Source organism: Phialemonium atrogriseum (assembly GCF_030411735.1).
Source record: "Phialemonium atrogriseum strain 8032-3 unplaced genomic scaffold QBC33scaffold_2, whole genome shotgun sequence".
Taxonomy (NCBI): Eukaryota; Fungi; Ascomycota; class Sordariomycetes; order Cephalothecales; family Cephalothecaceae; genus Phialemonium; species Phialemonium atrogriseum.
Window position 1 is genome coordinate 156,932 of NW_026848139.1, and position 23,351 is coordinate 180,282.

The 23,351-nt window shown below is 54.9% G+C and overlaps 10 protein-coding genes across 10 annotated transcripts; 5 read left to right on the forward strand and 5 right to left on the reverse strand.

Moving 5' to 3' along the window:
• Nucleotides 1–59: 59 nt before the first annotated feature.
• Nucleotides 60–1,215, reverse strand: QBC33DRAFT_523299 (uncharacterized protein). The gene has a single exon (XM_060426621.1). The coding sequence runs from the start codon at nt 810–812 to the stop codon at nt 96–98; it is 717 nt and encodes a 238-aa protein (XP_060287530.1). The 5' UTR covers nt 813–1,215; the 3' UTR covers nt 60–95.
• Nucleotides 1,216–1,589: 374 nt separating this feature from the next.
• On the reverse strand, nt 1,590–4,733 carry QBC33DRAFT_510846 (uncharacterized protein; the record flags this gene model as incomplete). Its single annotated transcript, XM_060425792.1, has 4 exons — nt 1,590–2,339; nt 2,397–2,668; nt 2,738–4,479; nt 4,552–4,733. 4 exons carry the CDS (start codon nt 4,731–4,733, stop codon nt 1,590–1,592), a joined length of 2,946 nt encoding a protein of 981 aa, XP_060287531.1.
• Nucleotides 4,734–6,992: 2,259 nt separating this feature from the next.
• On the forward strand, nt 6,993–8,414 carry QBC33DRAFT_510847 (uncharacterized protein; the record flags this gene model as incomplete). Its single annotated transcript, XM_060425793.1, has 2 exons — nt 6,993–7,092; nt 7,474–8,414. 2 exons carry the CDS (start codon nt 6,993–6,995, stop codon nt 8,412–8,414), a joined length of 1,041 nt encoding a protein of 346 aa, XP_060287532.1.
• Nucleotides 8,415–8,948: 534 nt separating this feature from the next.
• Nucleotides 8,949–9,918, reverse strand: QBC33DRAFT_554490 (histone-fold-containing protein; the record flags this gene model as incomplete). Its single annotated transcript, XM_060429518.1, has 6 exons — nt 8,949–9,047; nt 9,141–9,203; nt 9,270–9,357; nt 9,590–9,605; nt 9,700–9,731; nt 9,821–9,918. 6 exons carry the CDS (start codon nt 9,916–9,918, stop codon nt 8,949–8,951), a joined length of 396 nt encoding a protein of 131 aa, XP_060287533.1.
• Nucleotides 9,919–10,497: 579 nt separating this feature from the next.
• On the reverse strand, nt 10,498–11,842 carry QBC33DRAFT_554491 (oxidative stress survival, Svf1-like protein; the record flags this gene model as incomplete). The annotated part of the gene is made up of 4 exons (XM_060429519.1): nt 10,498–10,602; nt 10,675–11,476; nt 11,535–11,750; nt 11,820–11,842. 4 exons carry the CDS (start codon nt 11,840–11,842, stop codon nt 10,498–10,500), a joined length of 1,146 nt encoding a protein of 381 aa, XP_060287534.1.
• A 136-nt stretch (nt 11,843–11,978) lies between these two features.
• QBC33DRAFT_523316 (ribosomal protein L11, N-terminal domain-containing protein) lies at nt 11,979–13,056 on the forward strand. The gene is made up of 2 exons (XM_060426622.1): nt 11,979–12,443; nt 12,517–13,056. Exons 1-2 carry the CDS (start codon nt 12,309–12,311, stop codon nt 12,850–12,852), a joined length of 471 nt encoding a protein of 156 aa, XP_060287535.1. The 5' UTR covers nt 11,979–12,308; the 3' UTR covers nt 12,853–13,056.
• A 969-nt stretch (nt 13,057–14,025) lies between these two features.
• On the forward strand, nt 14,026–16,649 carry QBC33DRAFT_554493 (Serine/threonine-protein kinase oca2; the record flags this gene model as incomplete). The annotated part of the gene is made up of 4 exons (XM_060429520.1): nt 14,026–14,080; nt 14,188–14,468; nt 14,656–15,988; nt 16,045–16,649. The coding sequence occupies 4 exons, from the start codon at nt 14,026–14,028 to the stop codon at nt 16,647–16,649; spliced, it is 2,274 nt and encodes a 757-aa protein (XP_060287536.1).
• A 519-nt stretch (nt 16,650–17,168) lies between these two features.
• Nucleotides 17,169–17,876, forward strand: QBC33DRAFT_523323 (heat shock protein). Its single transcript, XM_060426623.1, has 3 exons — nt 17,169–17,265; nt 17,419–17,646; nt 17,729–17,876. The coding sequence occupies exons 1-3, from the start codon at nt 17,263–17,265 to the stop codon at nt 17,789–17,791; spliced, it is 294 nt and encodes a 97-aa protein (XP_060287537.1). The 5' UTR covers nt 17,169–17,262; the 3' UTR covers nt 17,792–17,876.
• Nucleotides 17,877–18,668: 792 nt separating this feature from the next.
• Nucleotides 18,669–20,826, forward strand: QBC33DRAFT_591462 (glycosyl hydrolase family 61-domain-containing protein). The gene is made up of 2 exons (XM_060431647.1): nt 18,669–19,227; nt 19,302–20,826. Exons 1-2 carry the CDS (start codon nt 19,041–19,043, stop codon nt 20,519–20,521), a joined length of 1,407 nt encoding a protein of 468 aa, XP_060287538.1. The 5' UTR covers nt 18,669–19,040; the 3' UTR covers nt 20,522–20,826.
• On the reverse strand, nt 20,776–23,217 carry QBC33DRAFT_523331 (uncharacterized protein). Its single transcript, XM_060426624.1, has 2 exons — nt 22,395–23,217; nt 20,776–22,326 (listed from the first exon to the last, which is right to left on the reverse strand). The coding sequence occupies exons 1-2, from the start codon at nt 22,727–22,729 to the stop codon at nt 21,132–21,134; spliced, it is 1,530 nt and encodes a 509-aa protein (XP_060287539.1). The 5' UTR covers nt 22,730–23,217; the 3' UTR covers nt 20,776–21,131.
• Nucleotides 23,218–23,351: the final 134 nt, after the last annotated feature.

Consider the following 23,351-nt stretch of genomic DNA (forward strand, 5'->3'; position numbering starts at 1 on the left):
GTAACGCGTGCTGAGGTGTCTTAGTCAGCTGGCTTAGAACAGCGCGTCGTGTCTAGTAACGTAGCTCCATACCGTTGTAACATGGATGGCTTGTCTCAGGCGGTATTCTCTTCTGAATATGTTTGCCAGCGGGAAATCATGTCGACTCCCCAAATGCTGTTCAAGAAAACACTCCAATCAGCATGGGATCCATCGGGGCCATGATTAACACCGGGATCGGCACCAGGAGGATAGTCATATCCTAGTTGTACATAACTACATAAGATTGCGTTACCTGCACATTGCATTGTGCTTGATCTCTGCACGTTTGTTGGGGAAAAGCGAATGGGATGACGGCAGGGAGCCGCATCTGGATGCTTGGCAGGTTTGTGAGCAAGTGGTTCTCTTGGGATGCTAGTGATGAGAGCTGCCAAGTCATCTGCGACGTCCCGTGCCGATTCATATTCAAAGTGCCAGCATCGCAGGATGATATCTTGGGCAACGTTGTGGTCTGTGATTTCAGGCATCACGCCACTTTCAACAACCTCCCAAATGTCCACACCCTCTTTGTCGACGAATTCTGCGTACGGACGTTTCCACTCTATGATTTCGTAGACAGCCGATCCGAGGGCGTATAGCTCCTGCTGCATCATGGCCAATTCATCCACCTCTGCTTCTGGTAAGGCCGGGCGATAGGTCGGCTCATATGTGTAGTCTCCGAATTCAGGATACACACCGTCGAGAACGGAACTGGCGAAGTCGCAAAGCTTGATACTCAGGTCGGTAGAGACGAGGGCATTCCGAGTGGAAAGGTCTCCCCAGATGACGCCCATAGAATGCAGGTGTACAACACCCCTAGCGAACTCGACCGCGACCTCCAAGCGCCGACATATCGAAGGGCGGGGGGCGTCTCGAATGAAGTGCCGCAGATTGCCCTCAGATGCAAGTTCAGTCTTTAGCGCGATGGCAGTACCTTGGTTGTCATAGTCGAGGCCGAAGCATTTCGTGATGCACTGGTGAGAGCCCAGAGCTGTATAGATTGTGTTCTCACGACTGAGGTGGTAGCTCGTATTCTCGGCCGATGGTGCCCTGTCGTATGGCGTGCCGTCGATCCAGATACGCTCCGCTTTTACCACGACGTTCGGTTTGGCTCGGTCGATGTACACGATGGAATGACCTGTGTGTATCAGGATTTCGACACGACTTTGTATAAATTGTGCGAGTGGTGACAGAGGCATTTTAGAATGAAGATGTTTCTGCTCCAAGTGTACCTTGGCAGCCTTATTGTCTTGATTCGACCTCCAATTGTCTTGATTCGACTTCCAGTTGCAAGAGAAATACAAGGCAATGCAGCCAATGGCATGACCAGTAAACGCCTCCCATGCAGTGGTATTATAGTACAGCTTTATCACTCCAAGCCTGATCCCTATATTCATGGCTTTTAGATTCAAACGCCATTGCCGACCACATCCGGATCTCTGACCCTGTTCGGTTCATCTTCACGTATAAACAAAACGACAGCAAAAGAGAGAGAGAAAAAATATCAAGGAGGGTGGTTGGCGTGTTAGCCACTCTCGAGGAATGCTGTATAACAGCTCGTTTCTTCGCCATCATCCATCATCTTCTGCCGTCTTCTTGCGCTTGCTCGGTCGTCGCGATGCCACTTCCTCACCGACAAAATGGCCCTTCTCGATCTGGTGTTGTCGAAGGTTGTCGGGCCGATTCCTGTACTGGCTGGTGCAGCCTGGGTATTGGCACCTATATATCTTGGGCGGTTCGGCCGAGTGCTGCAGCTTTTTGTGCTTGGCCATGCTGCCTTTGAACCATTGCGGAGCGCCCTTAGGCCTGTAACCACAGATACCGCAGGAGGCATCGGCCTCAGCCTTCTGCCCTTGCGCTTGACCTTGCTGTTGTTGCGTTGCTTGCTCCGTCTGTGGCTGGGTAGGTCTAGGCGCTGCGCTGGAAATCCGGCTAGACGATTCTTCGGGTGCTGTGGTAGTGATTGTTGGGATTTGCAGGTCGCTGGTTCCTGTCCCATCAAGGTTCGAGGGATCAATCGTGCCAAAAGGGGACGCTGCCATCGGTTCCATTGCTGGGTAGGTTACGGCCTGGTGGCCCTGCTCGTGCGTCGCGGTAAATGCATCAAGCAAGTCATCCAGGTCGCTTGCTCCGTCAAGTATAGGGGTTTCGGCTTTGCACAGGTCGAATTCAGGGATAATGCTCTCGATTAGCAACGTTCCCAGCCTGTGATAGACGGCACGCCCCGAATCGCCCGAGTCATGCTGATCGTAGAACTGATCGCAGAGTCTCCTAACTTTCGGAACGAAGGTACCAAAGAATGCTGACCTACTCATGCAGCCCTTCCAGTCTTGTTAGCCATTTTCACAACTCAACTAGCCAGAACGAAGTCTTCTTACCTTGCCCGCGCTGAGTAGCTCAAGCTCGACCCTTCTGACGCTTGACACGACCCCATTGTTTACACGCTCGTGGAGCCCTCTCAGGCTAGGAGCAAGATCTTTTACGTCACAAAAATCTCGAATGAGCATCGCCAAAACAAAGTTGACCGTGACGGAAAACGGAGTATTGACGCCAGCATGGGGATTGCAGTCCAGGTGTTTGGCATACAAATCCGACGTCTGAACTGTGAGAGATGACGGTGGCTGGCCCAAGACAACCGAGCTTTCAAGTTCTGCAAGCGGTCGCAATTAGTATGGTGCGACAAACCTTCATCTCGGCGGTAGAGACTCATTCCACTTACCATCTAAGAAATTGAAAGCAGCAGTGAGAAAAGGGTCGGTACCGACTATGCCGGAGAAGTATGCGCTCGCCTCAGGTGCTTTGCCCTTGAGGCTTGATGATCGGCTCAACGCCCCGTTTTGGCCAGCAGAGAAATGCTTGTTGATTTGTTCATGTGTGGTGCTAGCCGGTTGCCAAATTTGGCAAGTCAGTTGGGTGTATAGATCTTGCTCGCCCGGGCCAAGGTGGGCAGCGTATGACAACGATTGAAAAAAGAGGTCTTTGGCCCTATCGGCTGTGTCTTGCTCGTGGATGACGAGGGAGAATGCGTAGACGAGATGGACCAAACACAATGTGTCTATTGCGGAGATTGAGTTGTTGCCACCAAGAAGTGAGCGGAGGGCTTGGAGGCCAGCGGTGACTATCGATCTGGTGGACTTTGAGCGTAGCTGGTCCGCAAGAGGGTTTCCCCTGGTTTGATCGATCTTCAGCATGGATGATACAATATGCTCTTGTAACGCATCCCAAGCCGAGCCAACTAATGACTTTGTCTCGGAGCAGCAGCTGCTGGATTCCCCAGTCTCAGCATCATCAAGGCCTAACAGGTCGATCGAGTCTTCCATTAGCTCGACATCCGTTGCATAGGATGGATTCGCGAAGGGCTCCCCGGCGAAGGAGAAGAGGAGAGGCTCGGGTGAGAAGTTCTCGGGGCCATTCAAATTGGGAACATCAGCAGGGAGCTCGGAGCAGAAGTCATGGAGCAAGCCGGTATAGGCAGTATTGCTTGCATCGTACGATCCAGCAAGTGGGTTGTCCGAGAAAAACTCATCCGGGTTGGTGAGTTCGGCCGGGGATGTCAAGCTAGTATCGAAACCCGATGCCATGGACCAAGCCCCACTCCAGTTCGAAACCGGCGAGACCAGAGAGCTCGCGTTGCTCGCAGTGGTCGCAGTGCTGGCGTTTGATCTCACAGACGAACTTGGCGAGAGATCCTTGCTGCGAGGGAACGGAGCCACCGATCTAGGGGCGGGACGAGGACGAGTGACATTTCGACCTCCCTGTAACCCGTGGGTGTTGACCTGAAGAAAGGGTCTGCTAACTGGGCTCGGTAGCTCACTCTCCTCGGGAGGAGTAACGGACATCGAGGACCCAATCACACCCGGAGCCGGCTGCCATTGCATGAACGACTCGGAAGAGAGCGGGTTTGACTCGAGCTCCGGGATGAGCAGTGCTTGCGGGTCAATAGCGCCATCGTAGTTGGGCACGAGGGTCGTCGCAGTTACCGTGACCGGATTGGAATCGATCTCGACAATCTCAGTGGCTGAAAGCTCAGTCGGGTCGGCTGGCTGTGGGCTTATGTGCAGCGACTCATAGCTTGGAGGAGGGAGGGAGGCAGCATCGCCAGGGTCGAAGGCAAACCCGGGGGCCTTCTTATGTTTGTGACCGAGAGAGTGGAAGAAGCGCTTCGCCATGGATAGCATCTTCCGCCTCTTCGATGGGTGGCCCAAGCAATGTTTGCATTTCACGTCATCGAACCGTTCAACCCTCATATGATCGTAACACCAATACTCCCCCGACGACAGGAACTCGCACCCCGCAAGATGCCGAAGCATCATCTCATGGCTGAGGAAGCGCTGGGTGCATCGTAGCAATGGGCATTCCAGCCTCTTCTCGGCACTCATGCGTGAGCTCGAGTTGCGTTTAACGGCCGCCCAGACGATGAACCTGTGCCTCGCACAGTCCTCTGGGAAGGTCTCCCGTGTGCTGTGTGCGTTGGTCAATGCAAGGAGATCACAGTCAAACAAACGAAGAAACAGTCCTCTGCTGGGAACTTACACACACGAGATCGGATGGCTGGGCTCGGCCAGTAGGCGAGATGTGTCTGCACGTGGGGACGACGGCCATCCACCGAGCAGGTGACCGGTTCCAAACGGCGATGGCGGCCTAACAGCTGTCAGACTTGACCCGGCCGAGGACAAGTCGTCCACGAGGGGGGCGAATGGGTTGTTGGACTTCATCGCTAGATGCAGACCCCGAAACCAAAATTGGCTTTAGGAAACGAAAGAACAATGCGCACACCAGCCTCGAATCATCCGCCACCCATTTTCGTTATATTCTGTTTGTTTGGATGGCGGGGAGAAACGTCACCGAGGTCCTAGCTCAGTTCAAGGTGACCACTGAATTGCTTAGGACTTGGATGTAGGACTTCTGCAGCGCATGTGCGGTTCAGGTGGTCCAGGGTGGGAAGGGTGACGACGTAGGCCAGAGATTGGTTCCCTCCCGCAGATGCACCGTAAAGCGGAAAAGTGCTTATCTACTGGAGGGCGCCACTGGGCTGGATCATGCAAGTTGATGGCTTGATTGTACAACGTAAGCATAGGGCAGACGAAATTCTGCCTTTTTGTCTGACCCTGCGTGGTCTCGCTGGCCAATGAAGAAGCACAAGCAGACAAGGGCATGGGGGTTGGCTTTCCGTAAGGCAGATTTCTCCATCCCGGACCGGAACAGCTGAAAGGACTTGACAGTCCCCAGCGAAAAACACAGAAAACAGAAGTCACCTACGACCCTCCATCGCTCCGACAGAAGAAAACCTGGCCGAGAAACAACGGGTAGAATGAAGCTGTGAAGCTGCCCAGAACTGCGACAAGGAGATCAGCAAAGTCCTAGACGGCATGCTCGTACAAGACAGCGGCCTCGGTCAAAAACACGGATTCGGTCAGCGCGGCAGGCAGCCGTCAAGGCAAGAATGGCCGAGGTTGCAGGAAGCTTTGGCCAAATCTGGACTCGCTGGCTATAAGAAGAGTTCCATATGTTGTGGCTTTTGACGGACAAAGGTGGAATTGAAGCTCAAGGTAAGGCGAGTTCCGCCAAGAACATTGAAACCTGACTGTAACAGGGCGATGGCCTCTGGCAGTAAGCAGTTAGCACTGAATACTCCGTATAGTCCTCAAGAACGACGACTGCAGGCGAGGAGAGCGTCCATTCCTTCTGGCCGTTGGGTGGAATGTGCATGCGGCGATGGGCCAATCATCTTCGGTACTCGCTCTCTTGGCGTGGCAGTCTGATCACCAACACAAAGCTGCTTGCGATCGCATATGGCTATGGGGCCACTTAGACGAAAGTCTTACGTGAGTTCTGGTGGAGAACCTGATGCAGGAGGTCGCAGGCAAATGTTTGAAGTTTCAGAAGTCGTTGAATGAGGGGTAGATGGACTAAATCAGCATGTATCCACTCTTCCATTGACACCTTTTATTCAGACGCTATTCTGCTCAAACACCCTCATGACATACGGCATGCAAACGTACATACCTACGCACAATACTTTACACAGCAGCACAGGAGACGGCAATCCCAAGATGCCCAGCTAGCTCCAACCTTAGAATTGACGACAGCGTCCGGCATCAAGGGATGCTTCTTATCCTGGGGCTGAACCTGTGTTCTTTGTGTGGGAGTTCCCAGTGAGGGGCAGGGAGATCTACGAATAGGAAGAACCTTCCGGCAGGGGACTGGTTAGGATAGGTATGTTAAGTTATTATAGTCTTTAATCCTGGCTCATCTTGAGGGCATGGGAAGCGATTCGACGGCTGAAAAGACTGATGAGCCTTTTCGGGTTCCACACCACCCAACTTGCCTGACGTTTGGGACTTGACCTGGGCGCAACACTGGCCTAGTTCTGTCACATCACCTAGTCCGAGTGGTGCGGACATCGTCTGGTAGAACTCCCAGACCAGTGGTAGTCCAGAGTCCGGAGGAAGCAAACCGCTAGCAATGGCGTCTCCTGACCAGCACCATTGGCCTAGACCGCCCCGGCTTATCGCCTCTTGGAACAAATCCAAGCTTTTGTTGGCTGTTGCGGGGGGTCTGATGCCATCTAGAGTCCATGCAAGGGAACCAGGATAAGCAAGAGCCGCCCTCCCATTCGCCGCTGATCCCCGTCGACGACCCCGACAGGTTGGATATCTCATTGGCGTCATATTGCCTTATATCTATGTCTATCTGTTCCCGCTGCCCGGCCTTGGTCCCGGGCCCTATCTTTCCCCCCCTTCTCGCACCCACTGCCAAATCGACGAATATCGAATATCGAATATGTAGATCCTTGGCCTGACAACCTCGAAAAATATTCCCACTCGCTCAAGACCCCTATCCTTAGTAGTTTGCGACCTCCCGACCGTCAACAGTGGGACTGCGCCGTTTACTTGGATGCACGAGGCAGAGACCGGACCTAGCAAATTTCCATGTATTAGCAGCGCTCCAATGATATGGACGCATCGCACCACATGGCAACCTCGACCATCTCGGAGCTCGATTTGAGCGCCTGTCACCCCAGCTCAATAGCGGACAAGTTCAATGCTGTTCCCGGGCTGAAGCCCAGCGCTGGTAAGTCGGGAAGCACATTTATTTCCCTTGAATTCTTTAAAAGCCAAGACTTCCCGCTGCGGCTCGTTCCCCATTTCACATCGCCTCCCCACCTGTCTAGCAGTCTAAGACAAGGATATATCTTACCAAAGCTTGGCGACCGTCTGAACTACCACCAGTTCAGAGCTAGAGCACTTGTTTGAGGATCGCAGAATATATCCTATTCTGCACTCTCAAAACCGGTCGCTGGCCACAAGATAGAGAGCCGCTTGAGACGTCAGGGGAAGGCCAAATACCTGCGCCTTAACATCCGCCGACCTGCTCTCAACCCACCAGCACTCCCACAGTTGCCTTGTTCTACGCGGTGCACCCGTTCTAATCCCACCATTCCCGCGCCTCCAGCATTCTTCACCTTCCTCCGCGCAAACCTCGTTCTCCCACCCTCCGCCATGTCCTCCAACGTCTCAACCCCATCCCTCGAGCCGACGACCTCGCAGACCATGACCCAGCCTGCCGTATCCCAACTGCTGACCGATGACACCCAACGTGGCGCCATCGGCGTCGACGACGACATCCCGCCACTCTCCCTCGACGTCCTAGCCACCCGCGACGACAAGGTCGCTGCCCTGAAGCTCGTCGCCGACAGCATCGCCCAGCAGCGCCAGCAGGCCTCGCGCAGCCTCATCTTCCACCCGCTCTGCCTGTCCGTCCTGGCCGCCGCCCTCGCCGGCGCGTACCAGTTCGCCTGGGCGCGCCGCAACGCCGACCTCGGCCTGACCGTCACCATGTTCTGCGGCGTCGCCACCTGCTACCTCCTCGCCGCCCGCTACCTCGCCGGGCCCTACGTGCAGCTCGCCGAGGACGTGCGGTGGGACTTCCTGACGGCCGGCGGCGACGGCGCCACCTCCGCCGAGGAGGACGTCGTCATCGGCACGCGCTACGGCGACGAGATCGTCGGCGCCCTGGTGCTGCGCCTCGAGCCGAACCCGGCCGCGGCCGCCGCGGCCGCCGCCGCGGGGACGGGGACCGGCGGGAGGAAGAAGGGCCGCGGCCCTGGAGCGCAGACGCTCCTCAAGGGTGGCAGGGGGGTGATCCGCGCGTGGACGACGCGCCTGCGGTACCGCGGCAGGGGGGTGGGCGGCGACATGCTGCGCGAGGCTGTCCGGGTGACGAGGGAGAGGTGCGGCCGCGACGCGGAGGTGGGCTTCGCAAAGGAGCACGCCAACAGCGTCATGGTGCTGCCAGACATGTTCAACGGCGCGTTCAGGGGGGGCGAGGTCAGGGCCGCTAGGGCACTCGAGGCCGTGCTAGCTGATTGGGATCGGAGCAGGAGGAAGAGGTGAGAGACGGCAGCTGCGGCAGGGGCTGGGGCTTACCACGATGTTTGGCGACGAAGAAGCTGATGCTTGGGGGTTTGCCTGGGTTGTTTGGTGATTCGGATTTTTTTTCTGAGATACCACATAGACTTTTTCTGCCAGTCTCTCCACTTTGTGATACCTGACCTGTCTTGGTAATTCACGAATATCCAGTGAGACGTGAGGGTTTGCAGCTCGAGACCAGTGCTTGCCGGCTAGACTCGAGGGTTAAGTAGAACAAATGCTGTGCCTTATTTCCCACAGCTAAACACAGATATCATGACAGTCATACAAGCAACTCCAAAGCAGACTCCCCAGGAAGCCAGTCCGTCCACATAGCAAAACCAGAACTTCCTTTTTTGAAAGGCCCAACACCAACATCCCCGACCATGCCTAGCAACGCAGCGCCACGTGGGTATCCACCAGCCAGGCTGGAACAAATGAATGAATATACACTGACCAACTGATAAAAGCGCCGGAATTTCAGATGCGTGAAGAGGCCCTGCCCCTTAGCAAAGCTACCTACTGACTGGATTCGGTCTGCTTCTTCGGGTTGTGTTTATACGTATCGGGATCGAAACCGTAGATAGGCCGGCCAATACTCCTCAGCGAAAAGATGACCTGTGATAGACTGTGAGCATAATTGTTCACCACACACTCTCCACACACTCTCCCCTCTCAGAAGTCCTTTTCCTCAACTGGGGTTCAACTAACATCGTTCACAGTGATGGTCTTTGCTTGGCGGTGCTCGGTGTATATGACACAGCGCCCGAGAATCTATGGGTCGTCTGTTAGAAGGGGCGGGTGACGGAGAGCCGGTTGCTGCGAGGATAGGGTGCTCACCTCTCGCAGCCGCGCCGCGAGCGCCTGCCTGACATCGTCGTAGATCGTCGCCGAGATTCGCTTTACCCCACCTCTCCTGGCAAGACGTCTGGGAGGACCACAGTCAGCATACTGCAGATATGTGATGTGATGTGATGTGATGTGATGTGATGGTAATGCGAGCAAGGCTGGTGACATAAATGGCTGAACCCGGATCGAAGAGTAGACTCAAGACTTCACGGAGGTACCACGTTCCACGGCGCAAAGCGCCGTACTAGTCTGTAGCTAGAGCGGTATCGCGGTAGCTAAGGGGAGATGGAGATACTCTGGTGCTGACTTACCGGATATCTGGCTTGGCTGGACGGAGGGTGACAAAATGTCAGTAAATAAAGAATCGAAAAAGAAAAACAAGGGACCGCGTCGAGCCTTCAAGCAAGGCGGTCCAACGTACTGATTCCTCGGATCGTATCCTTCCTGATCTTCCTAGCGTTGCGCGGGGCCCCGTCAGTCACTGTCTCGCTCATGCCAATAGCAATGGCGGGGGGGGGGGCCGCCGCTTTAATGTTCAATACCTGTGGCGCTTGCCTCCAAGCACAGTCTTTCCGGAGACGGCGCCTGGGCGCTGCTTTCCGCGGCTCGGTCCGCCTCGCTGGGGCACAGTGGGCGGCATGGCAATTTTTTGTGAGTCGGCACAGGTGCGTCTCTGGCCAACTTACAGTCGGGCGGAAGGTTTGATGAACTCTGAGGGATGGTTGGGAAACATGGAAATGGGGGTCTGATGAATTTGGGCACGGAGCTTCCGGGGTACCTTATAGTAGGGATGGAGGGATGGAAGTGAGCGGTAAGTGGAACGCCATCAGTTGGTTTGCGCCGCATTTTGCAGGCCCGCTTTGCAAACAAAGAGAATGGAAGCGACTCCCGTTTCATCCTCTGTATCCTAGGAGACGATTTCACCGCCGGCCGCTTGCGTCTTGGACTCTGCACTAACATGTAGGTAAACAATGTCTCGAAGACGCCTGCGTCAAATCCACTGTTTGAATGGATTGCGTTGCAGCGGATCTGCAATAGTGATGAATGTTGGGTTGGGTATTAAATGTATATATTATTTCTTTGAATGACAAGACTCTAACGAGTGACCAAGCCTTTACCACTATGCAAACGCCAACCCCGACACCTGCTCTCTGAATTTCTACATTAGGTACCCCTTACCCAAGATTACGGCTCTCACGGCCTAGCTACATGAACGTCATTACTCAGTGATGAAAGTAGCCTCGCTGTACGACTCTCCTTCTTCGGTGATCTCATCTCCTCCAATCTTCAACTTGAGGCTCAGCTTAGACTTTTGAGGCATGTACTAAAACAGTGTTAGTAACCAGCATCCTGGGTCTGGGAGCGGGGAGCGGGGATGGGCGATCTCGCCACGAACCTGGTAGATGTATGGCTTCGTGCCAGCCGCGCCAGCAATAATCTTCTTGACAAATGCCGGGACCTCGGCCATCACGTCGACCCTATCCTGCCTGTCCTCGATCGAGCCCTCGACGAGCGCCTCGACGGGCTTTCCATCCTTGCCAGTCCCGCTCCATGTCCACTTGACGTTGGTAGGCTCCACCCAGCCACTCTCGGTGTCCTCTTTCGACTCCACGTACGTGGCCGTGCTTCCGCTGCCAGCAACCACAATCTCGCCATCCTTGGCAATGCCTCCAACATTTACCACCGTTGAGCCATATGAAGCAGGGGTCGTGTACTCCATCATGACGGCCGAGTGGGTGGGTCCCTGGAAGTCGACAAAGTTCCACTTTGCCGCAGCGTGGTGCGGCTTCATGCCCTGGAGCGCGTGGACGAAGAGGGCCTTTCCCTTGAAGTCGACCGGGCCATCCGGAGTAGTGATCGTTCCTTCAGCGGCACACCTCGGCCAGAAGACGTGGCGCATGGAGCCCCACGGGTCGGATAGGTCCGTGCCAAACAGCGTAGTACCAGTCTTCCCGACCTGGAACCCCGGTGCGATTCTCTTGACCGTCAAATTCACAATGGACCGCTCGTCGTTCATCGACTTGATCGTGTACGTTGTCCCATCTTCCGACAACTCTATGGCGCAGTCGTCGGCATAGAACCCTGTCCTGTCTTCGGTGAAATCGTGATTGTTAAGCGCCGTCGAGCACCACAGGTGAGGCTTCGATCCGTCGAGGGAGAAGACCTTGGAATTGAACTGGCAGGTCGTTCGGATGCCGCTGTCAATCGTTAGCGATACTACCTCCTAAAACCAAGAAACGAGGAATATATGCCTACGCCACGTTACTATATATGACTTGGGCCATGCCGAAATGACCGCTATCCGAAGTGAAATAAAAGGTCTGTGTTTCGACGCAGGTCGATTCCATGCCCTTCCATTTTAGGTCATCCCGCGTCAGTTCCGAGTACGGCGTCTCCTTGGCTTCCTCAGCAACAGACTTGATGGCCGAGGACCCATAGATGGGCTCCTGGGTACCAGCGACATTGGCCAGCCTGGATGAAAGTTAGCACGGCCAAGCTGCCAGGTTCGTGGAGGGGTAAATCCAGAGGCTTCAGGCTTACTGTTGCTGCGCCCACTTAAACATATCGGGATATATGTTGCAGACAAACGGTTTCGACGTGAATGAAGGCAGAGATATAGCAATACTTTATGATGCTACAATATTCTTGGTAGGATGGTGTTCGGGAATAAGATTGGAAGATTCACCGCCATCGAGGCAACCGAGTTGGTTACGAGGGGCTCTAGCTTTGCTGTGGCTGGAGCGATACCTGATCGATCCACACTGACATCAGTCACGGCCCGAAGGGTCAATCCAGCACGTGATAATCAGTTAGGCCTGTGCATTGATTAAAAGCACGGACTCCCGAATTGATATGTCTGTGTGGCTAAACTTGCATGCATGTGTGTGGCTGGCCTGTGTCGGAAATTTCTACTGCGTGAAGCTTCTCACGGTAGGGCGTTTGCGACATTCGAGAACAAACCTCTGGCTCAGACCAGCGACGCATTGCCTCTAACACGACGCGATCAGGTATATGTAGACGCCCGTCAACATGTCCAAGTCTCGTGGAGCTGGTGCTGTGGACCAGATTGTCAAGCTCATAGTTGGCGCCGGGCAAGCAAGTCCAAGCCCGCCTGTCGGTCCTGCTTTAGGAAGCAAAGGCGTGAAGTCGATGGATTTCTGCAAGGTTAGCTCAAATCCGTATCTCGTTCGGTCTCGCGACGGCGGAAACCCCAGTGTCTCTGACATATAACATACAGGAGTTCAATGCCAGAACCCAGCACGTCACAACCGGCACCCCTCTGCCAGTCCGAGTAACGGTCCGTCCCGACAGGACATTTCACTTCGACATCCGAACACCTCAGACCTCCTGGCTCCTCCTCAATGCAACCGACGCTCCAATTGGAAAGGGTGGGAAGAAAAGGGGTGCATCTAACCCGGGCAAAGAGGTTGTGGGAACAGTGAGCCTGAAGCATATCTACGAGATCGCCAAGATCAAGCAATCCGAGCACCGACTCTCCGGTCTCTCTCTAGAGGGGCTCTGCCGGGCGATTATCTACCAAGCCAAGACAATGGGTGTCTCAGTCGTGGCATGAGTTGTTGGGCATCTTTTTGTAAGCATCTGGGCGTTACGGTTTTCGGCATATTGGATGAAGCACGAACGAAGGGGGTCGCAGAGCTACACCTATGTGTATGCGGGGGCCATTGTACACATATTGTACGAATACACAACCCAAATCGTAATCTCCTGATTGCATTCATATTCGTTTGCCGGGTCCTACATGGCATTAACCGCGCGATATATATAACCTCAAAGCACAGTAGTGGATTCCTCGGGATGCGGAACCAACATCGGGCATGTAGGTCTGGGCCGGGCTGTTCGGCAAGGCCGGGGACGGAAACGGAGGAAAGGGCTGCCAAGAATAGGTAGGCAAGTACTTCACATGTACATGCACGGCCAAGCCACTTGGCCGCCTAACGGCTACTCAGCCTGCTATTAACGGCATCCGGTATGGCATGGAACATTCATGGAAGTTATCTACTATGTACTGCGTATTTTCTCGAAATTTCTTGGTCCCTTCTTCTTCTTTCACATACCTATATTTCCTGATACCTACTCGTTCTAACCCGAGGCTTGAAACCGCTACGTACACACGGTAGTACCGTACAAAACCGAACGACAAGCCGGGACGGACAAGCCTGGGAATAAGAGCCCACGAGACGCAGGTCTTACATATCTGAGCTAAAAATTCTGGTAAGCCCCACTCTAAGGACCGCATGTACATGTACAATGTACGCACCCGTACGGATCCATAGACCTGCCCACCCGGCCCTTGAACGTTTTGCAATTAATGACCGACGATGGTGGCCTTGCATCGTCGGTGGATGCGGACATGTCCACTCATAGCGAAATAGTAGCATTCCATGCTGCAAGCTCCGATCCTAACCGACTTTACGAAGTGCACTGGGGAGCGATTTGTCGAGGTCCGGGCTTTTCTCCGGGGATTTCATTTTGCAACTTGCTGGTCTTACCATGTCAGATACTTTTTGGCAGTGGCGCTAGGTAGCCAATCAAACTCAAGAATCTGAGGATGTACCACACTAACCTGCGTCCCACCATGACATCTGTTCTTGGGCTGGGAAGCATCCTGCTGCTCCCAACCTTGATGTAACTAGGTTTTTGTTGCCTCTTCCGCATCTCTATTTTCTTTCTCCTTCTTGTATCTACTGCTTAATACTGGTTGTCGCGCATTCTCCCCCTCAGTATCATGGCTGGCATCCCAGAAGAGGAGGCTCTGAAGCAATCAGCGCAATGGCATGAAGGTAATTGTGCATGACTGCCCCTCACCTAATTGACATTTGACCCCCCTCCCCACGCCGCATGACTCTGAGACCCTGAAGCTAAACATGTGTATTTTCGGAATCAATAGAACCCTCTCACGATGCGCCCGATGCTGCTGCGAATGCCGAGGAGCCCAGGTTTCAACCTCAGCCTGCTGTGCGATTCAAATCCGTCGTTGAGGAAATAGCCCCGGCTGTGAACTCGCTGTCCTCAACTTCAGGTGGGCAGGACCAATCACTCGGAGACCCCGGAGAGGTTACTCCCGACCAGATTCGAGCTCTCTCCAAGTCCCTCAAGGGCTACCAGCTTCAAGACCAAAGGATGAACGTCTTCTCCTCCTACCAGCCGTTCTCTCTGCCAGCTTCTAGGGTACGTTGCTGCTCGTTCTTCGTCATCCAACTCTCGCTTGATGTGGTCCATTCTGGCCCTTAGTAATAGCAGCCACCAATCCAATGTGGTCCCTGTTCCGACTTGTCCCCAGCTGCCATCATCGGGAGCAGAACATTTCTTGCTTAGTCTTGTGGATTTGTTGGAGAATGCTGACTTGGTACGACAGACTGCCTCCAATGAAGACGACTCTCGGGAGCCGAGTCGGCAAGCCACTCAAAGCTCGACAAGTCACCATTCGCCACGTTTGAGCCCCCGGATTGCCGATGCCCAGACACCGCCGCTCACACCGGCAGGAACCGGCCTGGGGGACAAAGACGCAAATCGGCAAGATCAGATGAGCGAGCAGGATAGGAGAGGTCGCCTACCAGATATTATCACCCCACGAGAGTCTACGCGAGAGTCATCACCCCCGATTGGACGACTGGCCCAGCGACCCGGATCATCTGACCAGGTTCCCCAGAGAGGACGTTCTTCGGACGGGAGGGAGGATGGTCTGGCTGCAGATCATCGGAAAGGTCTCTTCTCCGTCGGACCCACAGGCGGCTCGTCGACGGGGTCTCTGCCCGTTTCGCGAGAAACCAGTCCGGCCCCCGCGGCACAGTATTACACTCGGCCTTTCACGCCAGCTGGAGATGCGAATGACCCCTATTCTGCTAGCAAACGCCAACCTCAGAGCAGAATCGAGCAACGATTTGTCTTCCCCCGTAAGAAGAAGCAATGGTCGCCTAGCTCGTCGGTAATCAGCCTGCCCAAAGTGACTCCAGACAAACGGCATTCAAATCTGCTTGGCATTGGCGGCAAGAAAGACGACCTGGCGCAGCAAGAGACCAACTTCTCAACTCGACCAAGCTCTATGGCGGACCTGAAGAGATTTTTCAAGATGGGCACCCACCACAAGATGAAGAAATCGGCCTCTCCTGCTTCCTCGGTCAAGTCAGGCACAAGAACTCCACCTAGCTCTAAATCCTCGGTTCAGATTCCGTTCGGGAGCGACCACGGCCTGGCGTCCAAATACGGAAAGCTTGGGAGGGTCCTAGGGGCCGGAGCCGGAGGGTCGGTCCGGCTCATGAGGCGTAACGAAGACAGCGTAGTGTTCGCTGTGAAAGAATTCAGACCTCGGCACTCTTATGAGACAGAACGAGAGTATGTCAAGAAGCTAACCGCCGAGTACTGCATGGGATCGTCTTTACACCACGGCAACATCATCGAGACTCTGGATATTGTTCAGGAGAAGGGCAAGTGGTACGAGGTCATGGAATACGCACCATATGACCTCTTCGCCATAGTGATGACCGGGAGGATGTCTCGAGAGGAGATCAGCTGTTGTTTTCTCCAAATCCTCAGCGGAGTGACCTACCTCCACAGCATGGGCCTTGCGCACCGAGATATGAAGCTCGACAATGTGGTAGTCAGTGATCAGGGCATCATGAAGATCATAGATTTCGGAAGCGCGCATGTTTTCAGGTATCCTTTCGAAAACGGAATCGTTTTGGCTTCGGGTATGTCAAAAAGGTGTTCCCCTCGGATTGGCTCTTCTTGCTAACAGAAGACTCAGGAATTGTTGGTTCGGACCCTTACCTCGCACCGGAAGTGTACGACGAGAGGAAATATGATCCGCAGGCTGTGGACATCTGGTCATTGGCAATCATCTATTGCTGCATGACACTTCGGCGGTTTCCCTGGAAAGTCCCTCGGCTTGCAGATAGTTCGTTTAAACTCTTTGCCGCAGACCCAACGCCAGGCCATGATCCAAGGAAGCTCATCCTCCCGCCATCGAAATCCACCAACGCCCTGAACGAGACACCGGCAAGGGACCTAGAACCCGAACCCACCCAAAGGGAACGGGCTCCGAGGCCGGCAGGGGGGCCAGCATCGAGCGAAAACAAATCCCAGGTCAGAGCGCCGACGCAGTCTGATAATCCTGGAGAGAAAAAGGAAGTCATTCGTGGCCCCTGGAGAATTCTCAGATTGCTTCCTCGAGAGAGCCGCCATATAATTGGGTGGATGCTTGAAATAGACCCGAGGAAACGAGCCAAGATGGACGACATCATAGAAGACCCGTGGGTTTCCAACACCATCATTTGCAGGCAGATGGAGTCTGGCTATGTTATCAAGGCGACCGATCACACTCACGTTCTCGAGCCGCCGGCGCAAAAATAGAGCGAGGTGCCGGGGAAGAAGAGTACGGGGAAGGTCCAGAAAGGCAAAAACGCAGGTGGCAGCGGCCTTTCTTCATATAATGCCGATCTTTACATATTGAGAGGATTCTGGAGTTACGGGTGTAAAATAAGGGTTCCTTTCGTTTGGACGGTGCATTGGGAGGATGAGCGCGACTTAAAACTCTTAAAAGGGACCATCAGAAAGGGGCTTAATTAGAGGGGAGGGTTCTCGGAAGTATAAAAGATGGCTTTCCAATTAGCATAGGCTTGATTCATCACAGGACATAGAATTTCCATATATAATACGTATTTACCTTGCTTTTGAGGAAGAAACACTTGCTCAAGAAAGATGTACCACAGTATGGCATCCCAGGGGGTCAAGGGGGTCAGAAAGGAGTCGGGTCTGGCAAAACGCACGTACCCATCGGATGCGGAATATCCGTGCACCGGCCCCAGAAAAAAGTGTCGATTCTATTCTTTACGGCTCTCTGCATTTCGAAGCTTTAAGTTTGGAGTTCCCATTTCCGACGAAGCTCATTATTTGCCCAAGAAACTTCACAATCAACGATCCTACAATTAAGCAGGCGATTCAGACTCCTTAGTCCCATTTCTCAATGGTAAGTGACCTTTCCTCCAAGGTCGTATTAGCCTCGGCTGCAAGCTCTGGTCTCCGAAACATTGCCGCAAAAAGCTTATCCGAAGCTTCCCCCGAGCTTGAATGTCATGCGCAAGCCAGAGGAAGCTAATCAATCGTCTTGCCGCACGTCTAGGCCACCTCAATCCGATCCATCAAGGCCCTCGTCCCCCTCTTGGACCGGGTTCTTGTCCAGCGCATCAAGGCCGAGGCCAAGACCGCCAGCGGCATCTTCCTCCCGGAGTCGAGTGTGAAGGAGCTCAACGAGGCCAAGGTTCTTGCCGTTGGGCCCGGTGGCCTGGACAAGGATGGCAAGCGGCTGCCGATGGGCGTCCAGAACGGCGACCGGGTCCTGATCCCGCAAGTATGTGCACCCATCCACCCATGATGCGCGGTCGGCCGGGCTTGACACGATTTGGGGCAACTGATCTCTAACGGGCACGTAGTACGGTGGTTCCCCCGTCAAAGTTGGAGAGGACGAGTTCCACCTATTCCGGGACAGCGAGTGAGTGCACATCTTCACACCCACGACTCTCCCCATCTGGCGTCTTTTTTTAACATCTGTGTAGAATTCTGGCGAAGATCAACGAGTAGAGATACCCCGTGGAATCACGACGTGTACCATACCATGTACCAAAAAAAATTCAAGGCTCGAGAGAGAGCTCTGATGAGGATCGGTCTTGCATAGAAGGGTGTAATTCGGCGCAGTCTTCAGGTAGTCGGTCCCTGCAGGGTGATCTAGGCTTTGTTGGAAGGGAATAGATCTCCACTCCTAGCTTGTCATTCGCCCTCTCCGTCATTTCCCGCTCTCTGGCATCTCTCGTTTGCCGTCTCAGTGATATTATTTCGGTACGTCTGTCTCGCATAAACCAGGTTGCAGGATATCTTGCTCGTGGGCTGCAGCCCAAAATATCACCGTCACTTTATCCCTCGGCGCCCGGGTAGCTGCAGCCGCCCTTTCCCAGTGAGTTGGGTGTGCAAACGCGCTGAAAAATGTTTCAAGTTGAGAGAATCACTTTCTTCGAACCTTATTACCCGCGGCAGGGGTCAGTTCGCGCGAGTACAGGAGGTGCGAATTCCTCCTACCCATAAATACATCCTTCAAGCTGAGAATAGAAGCAAAGTCTAGATGGATAGCAATATTCATCGTGGTTTATTAGTAGATGCCATGGGAACATGTTTCGAATTTCTGGGTTGACAACAGGAGACTGGGGGATCTCCGGATCAGCACCGGGGGCTTTGTAGACCAACAGATCTTGTTGGCTCTACCAGTTTCAACGCAGCTAAGTATTGCGCCAGCTATGCAGTTGGCTGCTGCTGGACCGTCCTGGTTATTTATCCTTGGTCCTGTAATAATTCTCAGCCCTTCCCTGACAAGGATGACATGTGGCTCTGAATAGGGGCTACATCCATCCTCGCATTCTGGCGTCTAACTCATGTGGCACATCGTTTATATAAACCGCCCTCAGTATGCTCTATTGGGGGGGATGCAAGGGCTGCCAGGCTTCTGTTTCCACATTCCTTTCCAGTCGCTCTTTTACAGCTTAGAGGCCCCAGTGCCCCTGTGATTTACAAACAGACTTGCACTACGAGTTCTGTCGGTTATTGCTCTTGTGGCTTCAGGGAAGCTCTTCGTTTCTTAGTGGATAGGATACCACTTGAGGACGACTCTCGTTATACTCCTGCGCTCTTGAACATTCCACATCACCCCTAGCTGCCTTTTATCTTTACGGTGACCTATAACCGACAACTGTCACTATGCGACCCCATCTCTCGCTCCCCCTGGTGGGCGTGTTCGCTTCTGTCGCACAAGCCCACACGGTCTTCACCACCCTATTCATAAACGACGTCAACCAGGGCGACGGCACCTGCGTCCGCATGCCCATGGACCCGGACACATGCACGAATCCCATCGCCGGGCTGCAAAGTCAGGACATGGCTTGTGGTGAGTCGGCTCATACCCCTCGTCGTTAACGACTCCGGGGTGTATCGCTAACGCTTCCTCCCTCCAACGGCCAGGCCGCGACGGGCAAAAGGCCGTAGCATTCACCTGCCCAGCCCCAGCAGGCGCCAAGCTCACCTTCGAGTTCCGTGAGTGGGCCGACGCCTCCAACCCAGGCGCCATCGACAAGTCCCACGCGGGCCCCTGCGCCGTCTACCTCAAGCGCGTGGCCGACATGGCGACCACCCCGGCCGCCGGCGATGGCTGGTTCAAGATCTGGGAGTCCGGGTACGACGCCGGCGCACGCAAGTGGTGCACCGAGAAGCTCATCGACAACGCCGGCCTGCTGTCCGTGGCCCTGCCGACGGGTCTGCCGACGGGCTACTACCTCGTGCGGCCGGAGCTGCTCGCGCTACAGAACGTCCAAGCCGCCGACCCGCAGTTCTACGTCGGCTGCGCCCAGCTGTTCGTCCAGGGGGCTGCTGATGCCGCTGACACGCTCAACGTCCCCGCCGACAGGCAGGTCAGGATCCCGGGCCACGTGGCGGCGGGCCAGGCGGGCGTCACCTTCGACATCTACGCCCGGCCCCTGGCGCTGCCGTACAAGATTCCCGGCCCGGCCGTGTACTTCCCCTCCTCCAGCAGTAGCCCCCCGCGGCGCCGCCGCCTCCACGCCGCCGACCGCCGAGCCTCGGGCCAAGCCCAGCAGACGCAGGGCCGGATCCCGGCCGACTGCCTCGCCAAGAACGCCAACTGGTGCGGCCACGAGGTGGCCTCGTACCGCGGCGAGGCCGGATGCTGGGCCGCGTCCGAGGCGTGCTACGACCAGCAGGCGGCGTGCTACGCGTCTGCGCCGCCGACGGGCTCGGCCGGGTGCGAGGCCTGGGGCCGCAAGTGCGACGGCATCCAGGCCGCGTGCGGGGCCGGGAGGTTCGTCGGCCCGCCGGCCGTCGCGGCCGGGGAGCTGAAGGTCGCGCAGGCGCCTGTGCCGGGGGCGATACCCGATGCTGAGCCCGTGGTTGTGGTGGCGGAGGAGGATAGTGGCGCGTCGGCGGGCTCTGCTGCGGCGTCGAGTGCCGCCTCCACCGCTGCTACTGTTACTGCCCCCGCTGCTGTTACTGCCCCCGCTGCTGTCACCGCCCCTGCAGCTGTCACCGCCCCAACTGCTGTCGCCACCTCTCCTGCTGTCGCCGCCCCCCCTGCTGTCGCTGCCCCTGGCCACCGTTGCCTATGGCGCTGGGCTGCTGTCACCGCCCCCGGCCACCGTTGCCGATGGCGCTGGCCTGGGCTGTGGTAGTGTGGTTCGCTGATTCGATTCTTGGCCCCTGAGGCCTGGTGACTTGAGCGTAGCCTACGGCTTTCGCTCCATGTACAACCTTTTGGTGGGCACGGACAGGCGTGTTTGTAGCTTGACGCAGTTTTATTCTCCAGAGACCCTTGGGTCGGATGGACAAGTCTCGATTCTTCTGTTCCCAAGTCGTCAACATACAGCTACGAGGGATAAACTTCAAACATGGACTTATCATCAGATACACCCATATTCGTTTTCGATTCAACGATGCAGCTTTTTTTGTATTTAAAAACCTAACAATAGACGGGTGACAATGTTGAGGCTTTCGCCGGGTATATATATAAAGAGATCCATGGACCGGATTCTATCGGTTCTGCGTAAATGTGTGTCCTATTAACTCGTTGGGAAGACAGCCCATCAAAAGCCGGCCGTTCCAGTCATCACCATCCCCCCGGGTATACCCAACGCCGCAAATATCCTGTCCTGTATAAGAAAGAGCGCCCAGTCCGTGATGTGCAGTTATGATCGCCAGATGCTTGTGTGAGGAGCAAGTGGAACGGAGAGAGAAAAGAGAGGTGTAAAGAAAATAGATTATTCCAAGATCATGGTAGTCGTGTCAGTCCCTGTCCAATAACCCACCAGGATCACTCCATACTAGCTCAGGGTTTCCGGCTGAAGTGACATGCTCTGGCGGCGCGAGTGATGGCCGGCGGCCTGGGCGTTGCAGAGGTCGTAATTCGGTCGCTTCTTCCGCCTTTGGCGAGGCTGACTTCGAACCCAGGGGATTTAATCGTCCCCCTATATCTTGAAGGAAAACCGTCGAACCCCGCCGCAAGCCCGTCGCATTAGCTCGCAATGATGGTGATGGCATGGCACGAGGAGACAAAGGATCGGAACTTGAGATGTGGCTGCCGCGTCGACTGGACTCTTCTTCGTCGTCTAAAAGGCCACCGACATCAAAGAAGGTGACTCTGCGAGGGGTTGCCGCGGAATTGCTCCTCGAGAGCAGTGGATCTCGTGGGCTGAAGGAACCCTGGCTCGGGGCAACAGTGGCCCGCCTCCGCCCGGAGAAGCCCCAGTTATTCATGCCATCTGGCATGGTTGTCATCGGAGCGGGCATGTGGAAACGAGCATTTGTGGGTGAATCCGCATCCCGGAGTTCCGGCTGTACACCAAAGCCCGTATCCCTGGCCAGATCTTCCAGGCTGCCCCAGTGCTTGTTCAACGTGGGCCGTCGAGACTCGGATCCCGAAGAACGGTCCATTGAACCGGCGGCGACTGAGCCATATTTGAATTTCATCTTCTTCACGCCACGATCCCTCACAAACGAACCGAGGACCAGGGCGTTTGCGGCAGCCGTAGCAAATAGGAGTTCGATAGAAGCGTATAACGACCGGGTTCTTTGGCTTCCTCCATCTGCAATAATCCGAGGGACTCGATACATGGTCGTTGCAACGACAGCAAGGCTCAGCGAGAACAAGAGAATGAGCCCCGTCTTCCTCTTGAGAGCCAAGCCGCTTCGGATGATGATGGGTATCGGGAATATCACCAGGAGAAGATCCGTGAGCGTATTGCAGGTTGCCATGGTCAAGAGCTGTGCGTATCCCTGGCGGCATCTACCTCCAGGATCAGGCAGAACCTGCCAGTAGTGTGAGAACGGTTGGCACTCTGCAAGGTCGCTAATGACAACGGCGATGAAAGTCGCTATCAAGGTACCGCGGATAAACTTGAGCGTGACCTCGTAGGACCTCTCCCAGGTGACATTGAGGCGCCTAAAGAACTCCAGTATAGTGTTCTTCAAGATCCAGAGCCTGCGCAGATGGTTAGCACAACAGATTCCGACCCCAGCGTCGCTGTCGGCCCGGGTTCAGCCACATACGTTGCGGCGTAGAATATCCTGCTCAATAGGACTAGCCCACTTGCAATTGACCGTTTATGGAGGTCATTTTGGGAAAGGTTTGCGTCGGCCAATTGCGCATTATTGGTGCCGTAAATCAAGATGACATGGACGCAGCCCATGCGCAGATACATGGGTATAAGGGCAAGTGCAGCGACTTTGTCTTCGACGAACAGCCGTTCGGACCGCACGAACCGCCCGCCGACGCGCAGCAGGATGATGACGGTGCAGAAAATGGTGGTCCACCAGCATACCAAAAGCGTCGGCTTATCGTACCTAAAGTCGTGGAGTGGCGGGGGGTCGGAATAGAGCGACATGATGCCGGGAGTGGGGGGTTGCCGCCACGCTCGTCATCCTCCGTAGAGGGACGAGCGGGGTGGTTGGGCCAGACCAGATGGCGAGCCCAGAATCTCGCGGAGGCTTTGTTGGGCGAGACAAGTCAATTGATGGAATTCCTTGCTGTTGAAGAATCGGTGGCTTGCGGGTGCTCAGGCCACTCCTCGGGGGGGACCTTGGCGGCAAATGGCACGTGGGAAAGTCGCGGGTGAACATGCACGACGTGGGCGGAGGACTGTCGCAACATGTAGCAGACTAAGACGATATTCTGGCGGATTAGAGAAGGGCTGAGCAGCGAGAGGAGGGAAAATGAAGAGAACGAAAGAGAGAGGCGAAAAGAGGCCGTGGGAAACGGGACAAGGCTAATAATGTAGGTAATGTAATATGACCTGGCAAGCAAATACTTGATCCCAAATGGGAGTGGCAGAACTTGGGAGACTGGGAATGGAAAAAGGAGAAAGAATAGTGGGTGCCTCTAGGGTGGCACCGTACACTAAAAGTGACATCAGCAGTACCAATGCCGGGTGCGACCATGCGCTTATCAGCCACATGCACAACACCTCCATACTTTGGGTCATCCCGCGCATTGAGCCTCCGATGGAT